The sequence below is a fragment of the Eptatretus burgeri genome, chromosome 2 (genome assembly GCF_056783735.1).
Source record: "Eptatretus burgeri isolate ZD-2024b chromosome 2, Ebu_testis_v1, whole genome shotgun sequence".
Taxonomy (NCBI): domain Eukaryota; kingdom Metazoa; phylum Chordata; class Myxini; order Myxiniformes; family Myxinidae; genus Eptatretus; species Eptatretus burgeri.
In genome coordinates this window covers 78,738,282-78,746,252 of record NC_140962.1, presented here as the reverse complement: position 1 = coordinate 78,746,252, position 7,971 = coordinate 78,738,282, and the positions used below count along the sequence as shown (strand labels likewise).

General features: G+C 35.3%; 1 protein-coding gene across 11 annotated transcripts in view; it reads left to right on the top strand.

Annotated features, from left to right (window-relative positions):
* The window catches only part of LOC147032393 (zinc finger protein 385D-like), a 722,012-nt gene extending 719,182 nt beyond the window's left edge, over window positions 1-2,830 (top strand). For all 11 annotated transcript variants that reach the window (XM_085869978.1, XM_085869976.1, XM_085869977.1 and 8 more), the window contains 2 exons: window positions 459-560; window positions 1,190-2,830. In XM_085869978.1, coding sequence (XP_085726104.1) covers window positions 459-560; window positions 1,190-1,414 — 327 coding nt within the window. In that variant the 3' untranslated portion in view covers window positions 1,415-2,830. The remainder of the gene's footprint in view (window positions 1-458; window positions 561-1,189) is intronic.
* The last annotated feature ends 5,141 nt before the right edge of the window (window positions 2,831-7,971 follow it).

Genomic DNA, 7,971 nt, shown 5'->3' with positions numbered 1-7,971 from the left:
ACCAATTTTAGCCAAGTAAGAAGAACAAGCAAACAAGTTGACTTGAAAGAGCAACCTGCGATTGTGCTTCCATATTCACTCAAAATGGCCCTCGAGGCCTTTGTCACCATGGAGCATTCAGCTAAGCATTAGCCACAACAAATGACCCTCAAGTACCTTGTAAAAATTGAGGAAATCTAAAATATTGTGCTCGAGAAATTCAGCATTGTAGTTATTCAGTTCGAAAACGTATCGTACTTGAACATTGGTGGAATTTGTTGTCAACTTATTCACAATATAAAGGAATAAAACGGCCTGGCTGGCATTGGCATTGCAACCTGCATAGTTATTTTCCAGACAAATGTTCCTTGTTCAAAGGGAAAAGATGCCTACAGCACCTTGAGAATTTTAACTTGTCTCCTTTTATTTTTGTTAAACGACCATCCCAGTGGTGACCTATATTGTTCCTTTTTTTACAGCACATTACAAGTCGTCGGCACAAAGATCGGGTGGCTGGAAAGCCTGCAAAACCAAAGTTCTGCCCCTACAACAAATTTCTACGAAACCCAATGCAACTAACAGTGAGTGCTTTTTGGCATTTCTCTTTTGCATGCAAAGTCGAGGCTCATGGAAGAGTTGGAACACAGAATGGACAAGAACATAATAAAAGAAGAACAACATAATGGAAAGGGGGAAAGCATATGAACATGTTTTGGAATCTGTGCATTTAGAAAATAAGTGATGGCAGCATTAAGTTCTAAAAACTTCAGGTTATTGAAGACCTGCTTCAAAAAACTGCACAGGTACATTGAGGTCAAAGTGAAGTAATGTCTACAAATCATTGAAGTATGAGTCGGTGACAGTAATTGGGACATGTTAATTCCATCTGGAAAGCTTGGTATTTGCTTAATGGTTAAGGTGGCTGGCATAAGATCTTAGAGTCTTGAGTTAGATCCCCTGTCATGCCATTGAAATAACACTAGGTGGGTTGACTCAGCCTGCCATCCTTCCGAGGTTGGCAAAATGAGTACCGGGTTACTGGGGTAATAAGCCATTCGAGCATCCTGTGTCGGAGTGGAGACCCGGCCAGGACTGTACTCCTTCGCCAATGAAACTGCCTCGGCAGCCCTGTGCACCTCATGGCATGAAAGGAATGGTGATTATATTATAATGTCATCTGGAACTTACTCAAATCCTTTTTCATTGCCAGGTAAAGGAGTCTCAGAAAAGTACGTTGTCATCACCCTTCTTAGCCACCATCAGTAATGCTGTGAACCTACAGGGAGCCCTGCACTCATCTGCGGTCCCCCTAACAGCTCATTCATTACCAGCACCTCCTCTTTCACGTTTCTTTCAAGGACAACCACCCATCAGAAATGCACCAGGAGTTATGTGCACCCCAACTCGAACACCCATAATGTTTACACCTTACTAAACTTCGATTTTGTCCTCCTTCATCCCTTTCCGTCCACAACAATTATGTCCCACTTTTTCCTATACCAATTTATGCAGCCCCTCAATTTAGTGATGCTGGTTTCAAGAAATGTGGATGATTCTACATCACACAGCTTTCAATGGCATCTCTGAAGTGATTACTACTTATTGTACACAGTTTACTACTTATTTTGTCATCCTGTGCCACTGAGTACAGGATGCCAATTTTTTTAATATAGATATTTGATGCTCATAGAATAGCAGTCGAGGTTCTCCATGAGCCTCAACCTTAAAACAAGCACTGCCATGAAACTAGAAGTGCAGTTGAACAGACAAATTTACACCTTTTGTTTTCACCTCAAGTAATTCTTGGATACAAGCAAATTTACAGTCATCACAAGACCGCTGCTTTTAAAATACAACACATGACTTTGCATTTTTTGGTACCAGTGACTGAAAAAGCTATTTCGCATAAGACAGTCGTAAAAACAATTCAGTTCAGTTTAGAGTAGTTTCAATGTTTAAGATTTTGGTATCTCTTTAAATATCTTTATTGACAAATTAATGTGGAACATCAGTTCATCGACCTCATTACAAATGAGATTCACGGTGATGTGTGATGAATATTATGATTATGGAATTAATTATTGACATAGTAAAGCTCTTCGTTGATAATTATTTACAGATTCTCAAGTCTATCCGATCGTAGAAGTAAAAAAAAGTGTGTGTTACATGGATAACGTTGTGCTTATTCATTCATAGACAGCAATAGTATTTAAATTGCTAACTTTGGTGAGAATGCTCGACAAAGTACTCAAGATTTAAATCGATTTTATGATTTAAATCGTCTTTTTAAAATCGATTTTATGATCAATCAGCTTGCCTAACTACTACACAAATTTCACAACCTACTACAGCATCAGTGACATTCCTCATTCTGATTAATCAAGGTAGATTGTCTGACTTGATAATCCCCAAAATGGCAAGTGCTAAATTAATGAGACTAAAGAAGAAAGTGCTGGCTAATATAGCATAATCACTTGTTTATAAATACAATAAATATGCATTTCAAAAGTCTGATAAACAATCGGACAAAAGCTGTTGGTTTAGCAATAACATTGTGAAGACTTTGTGTTAAAACAGTGTGTTATGCATTTGAGTAAAGCTTTTACTTTTGTTTAAAATTTTAAAGTAACCTATAGTTTGTGTACCATAAGCAGCAGACCTTTCCTATATTTTTCCCCCCACAAGGATTACTTCCTAGAAATGCATTTGATGGGAAATGGTTGTTGCTGACCACGTTGTCAAAAAAAGTGCTTGTGTGCTTCATTTAATGCAAGCACTGAAAAATGTGCTCCCATAAATTATGACAAAACTGTTGGAAAATAAGTTCTATTAAAAGTTACAGAAGCTAAAATTGCATTTTGAAAATTCACTTGTCTCCATTTTCAAATAAATTTTGTATGATGATTTTATTATATCCAAGAATGTATTAGCTTCTCAAAACGTTGTTACGATAGATGGAAAAAAAAATTATATTTGTATATTGCAAATATTTATGTATTTTGTATTCAGTCCAACAAAAAGGATGTGTTCAATGATGAAGTGTTGAAAAGGCATTCACGGTATTTAAATTGTTGGGTGAAATAATGATTAAGAAGAGATTATAAAATCTTAATTTTGAAGTAAATTGGATGTTTGTTTGCCTTATCAAATGTAGTTATCCTGGGTCAATTCTGCCACCTGAAACAGTATCTCTTCAGTCAATAATTCAGCATCCCCCCCCACCCCACCCCTGCATTAATAAGCTAAAATATACAGAGAATTGTGAATTGCTTTCCTCTTGGAAATCTTTGTGAAGACAGAGCAACTTGAACTCTCTCAACCAGGGCATCCACACTCATATGACATGATTAGTTAACCCATCTTGTCAAGCATCCTTGGTAATAGATAAAGGTGCATTGGCTTTCGATCAGTATAGTGGCATGTTATTTATGAATGTAAACGATTCAAATCACTTTACAAAAAGGTTCCTCATTCAACGTTTTTGCATAACATCGGTGCTCATATCATGCAATTTAATTTTATCATTTTTTAACCAATTAGATGCTTTTTAAATTTTGCAAATATTTACAACACTGTAATATGGCTATGTAAACAAATCTGATATGTCAAGGAATATGTGGGACATTCAAAAAGTTGTACAAATGGGACACAAAGCTCCAAGACCAAACCTTTTGATTTTGTGGTATATATATATATATATATATATATATATATATATATATATATATATATATATATATATATATATATATATATATATATGAAATTAGAAATCAATTATATAAATTTATACAATGTTAAACAAAAAATAAAATATTATGGTTTATCTTGGACTATTGCGAGTGACATTTGAAGCACTTTTTGAATGCCCAATGTATGCAGGAGTTGAGCAAAAGTAGAGGTACAATTGGAAATAGATATCTGTGATCACTAAACAATCGTCAAGGGTGAGCCTCTCATTCCAATGATGGCCATTTTTTTAGACCACCATATGACCATAACCTTCAGCATGTAGGGATAAACTGCAAATTAATAAAATTTGTCCCCATTGACACAATCTTTCTCTAAAACTCAACATCATGAAAATAGGAATAAAATTATTCAGGTTATAAAGCCTGGTGTTGGCTTCGTAGTTAGTGTGGTGGCTTGGGATCCTCGGGTCCTGAGTTCAAGCCCCGATGGGCTGCTGAATTAATACACCAGGAGGTTGACTCAGCCTGTCATCCTTCCGAGGTTGACAAAATGAGTACCAGTGCACTGGTAAGGGGGACACTGCATCAGGGCATAGCCACGTCCCAACTAATGATGCAACCGGCAGCCATTGGCTGCACTCGATGGAGAGAGAGAGAGAGAGAGAGAGAGAGAGAGAGAGAGAGAGAGAGAGAGAGAGAGAGAGAGAGAGAGAGACAGAGAGAGAGAGAGAGAGAGAGAGAGAGAGAGAGAGACAGAGAGAGACAGAGAGAGACAGAGAGAGACAGAGAGAGACAGAGAGAGACAGAGAGAGACAGAGAGAGACAGAGAGAGACAGAGAGAGACAGAGAGAGACAGAGAGAGACTGAGAGAGACTGAGAGAGACTGAGATATTATGATCAAAAAGGTATTTTTTGTTAATTCAGTCACAATCTGAAAAAGTAGGTCAAGCGCACGAATAAAATATCAGTGCACTTTAGTACAGGTCCACTATTAGGATGCAAAAACATCTTGGAAGGCCAAGCAATCTTTGACATTCTGCATTGGCAAGATTGAGCAATGCCAAAAAAAAGTGTTTTTTTTTTTTCAGACTGCCATTCGACCTTGCCCTTTTACCCAGAGGGGTATAATATAAATTAACTCTTACTGCGCATTACCCTGGGCTATCTGGAGAGGGCAATTTTGTTCTCATCGGATAAACCTAAGTTGAGTTATGGTGAAAATATTAAAATGCCTATAATTAGGTCATGACCTTAAAAATTGGTCAAGGTCAACAAATGTCAACCACACATGTTTGCATTCCCATTATTGATGAAAAATTTCATTCTGAAAGTCCCAGCTGACTTGGAGATACAGGCCGAACATTGGCAGAGAAAAAAGAAGAAAACAAACCAAAAGAAAAACCTAAATGGTTGTTTACTACTTCTCGTGGTCGAAGAAATTCTGAAGTACCATTAAAAATTGGGGGCATTAATTGTAGAAACAAACCCAACAACAGGTATAAGCCTTCCCTGATCCTACAGGGAGCGTCTCAAATATTTAGGGAACCCCAATATTTGTTTCAGTTTATTCAATTCCCGATGTTTTGGTCACTGTCGCTCATATTTTATACCAAATATGGTTCGAGATCAGACATAATATTGTGCCATTCCTCCTTCAGAGGAAATGCAAGATCAATAGTAGATGGTGGTATATTAACTCTGCTCCTCATGTGGCTTTCTAAAATGTTGCAGAGCAATTCCATTGGGCTGTGGTTCTTCACTGAACACTGCAGATTTTCAATGTTGTCGTCTTCAAATGAATTCCTTACACACACACACACACACACACACACACACACACACACACACACACACACACACACACACACACACACACACACACACACACACACACACACACACAATTTTCAAAGAAACAGGGAAGGTGACATACTAGATGGATGATTTAAAGCTCTTCACACCGAACAAAATTTTTTTGACAGAACTACTGAAATTGGTGAAATGGTACCCGAACAACATTGAAATACAATTTGGCTTGGATAAGTGTGCCAAATGCACATCTGTACAAGGTAAACTAACAAAAATAGGCATCATAAAAATCCACCGAAATACAACAATACAGGAATCAGAGAAGGAAGCATCACACCATTACCTCAGAGTAGAAGAGGGCCACCAAATATGTCACAAACAAATGTGCAAAACAATTACCACAGAATACCTACGTATTTAATGAGGCTGATCCTGCAAATATAACTCTCCCCAAGAAACAAAATAGACTAGATGGGCACTCTTCGACATCACAACGTTGCCAGATTTGCCTCTGCCCATATTATTACATCATTATACATACTGTACATGTACCAAGTTTGATTTAAATTCCTGAACACAGATTCAAAATATTAACTAATTCTGCCTGCCAGACCCTGCACCTTTTCAGGTTGCAATTTAAAACGTATATTTCCCATGACTACTAGATCATAATTGTGACATTTCACATCGATTGATAAAGCGGTTCAAGATATTTTTTATTTACTCAATATTACCGTTCAATCCAATATGGCTGCCAGACCATTTGACCTATTAATTATTTGTGAACACCCTGGTATCCCCAAAACTCGGGGGACATGTTTGTGAAGTGTTCCCACGATCTGTCCAGCCATTCTGGAGAAGATGATTTTTGGAGGTTTTCGGTTAAATCTAATATGGCTGCCAAACCATGTGACATATGATGTCATAGTTGGAGAACTTTTTGTTCCTCATAGATAGGCGATCATACCTGTAAAATTTCGCCTCTATGTTCAGCTGTTTCGGAGAAGAAGATTTTTGAAGGTTTTTATGTTCAGAAAATATGGCTGCCAAACGATGTGACAGATGACGTCATCAATTTTTTTCCCCCATACAATTCATCCCGAAATGACCATCAATTTTTCAGATGGATCGGATAAAGCATTCAACGTATGCAATTATGACGTCATAACGAATGACTATAACACCACCAAAAAAATCACACTTGTTTCGCATGGGGAGTACTTCACATGTGCGAAGTTTCATTTTTTTTTTTCCATGGAGAGGTTTCAGAGATACAGAGGTCCAAAGTTTTTCCTTTTTTAAACATGGCTGGCTACCAAACCATGTGACCTATGACATCATAATTATCATGAAAACATTCTGCATGAGTTGTCACACCTATGGTGAAACGTTTATGTCAATCGCTTAAGCGTTTGCAGAGAAAACAGAAAATTAGCATGGACAACCCAAAAACATAACGCCTTCAGCGACTTCATCAGCAGAGGCATAAATAATATACACCAACTCATAGTACCAGTGTTCAAATACAGTTGCAGAAAAATAAACTGGCCACAATCATAAATCAACAAACTGGATGTCAAAACAAGGACTATCCACAACTCTTGACTATCCACAAAATGTTCGACAAAAATTAATTCATCCTAAGAATGTATCTGCCGAGGCAAGAAGGAGGTAGTGGTGTGATGGAGCTCAACCAAGTGCACAGAGTGACAACTGTAGGAATGGCTGAGTACATTAAAAGTTCTGAATGCAATTTGTATGCAAACACAAAGACAGCAATCCATAAAAGGTATCCCAATTCACCATGCAAAACGTTTCCAAAGACAGCTGCGAATAGATGATATCATGTATGAAACCGAAATGGCAACGAATACAACCCCAATGATTCCAAAAAAAGAGGAAATAAAAATATAAAGTCAAGTATCAACAGATTATACACCGATACCTGCGTGTATATATATATATATATATATATATATATATATATATATATATATATATATATATATATATATATATATATATATATATATATATATGTATATATATATATATATGTGTATATATATATGTGTATATATATATGTGTGTATATATATATGTGTGTATATATATATGTGTGTATATATATATATATATATACACACATATATATATACACATATATATATACACATATATATATATATATATGTATATATATATATATATATATATATATATATATATATATATATATATATATATATATATATATATATATATATATATATATATATATATATATATATATATATATATATATATATATGTGTATATATATATATATATATATATATATATATATATGTATATATATATATATATATATATATATATATATATATATATATATATATATATATATATATATATATATATATATATATATATATATATATATATATATATATATATATATATATATATATATATATATATATATATATAT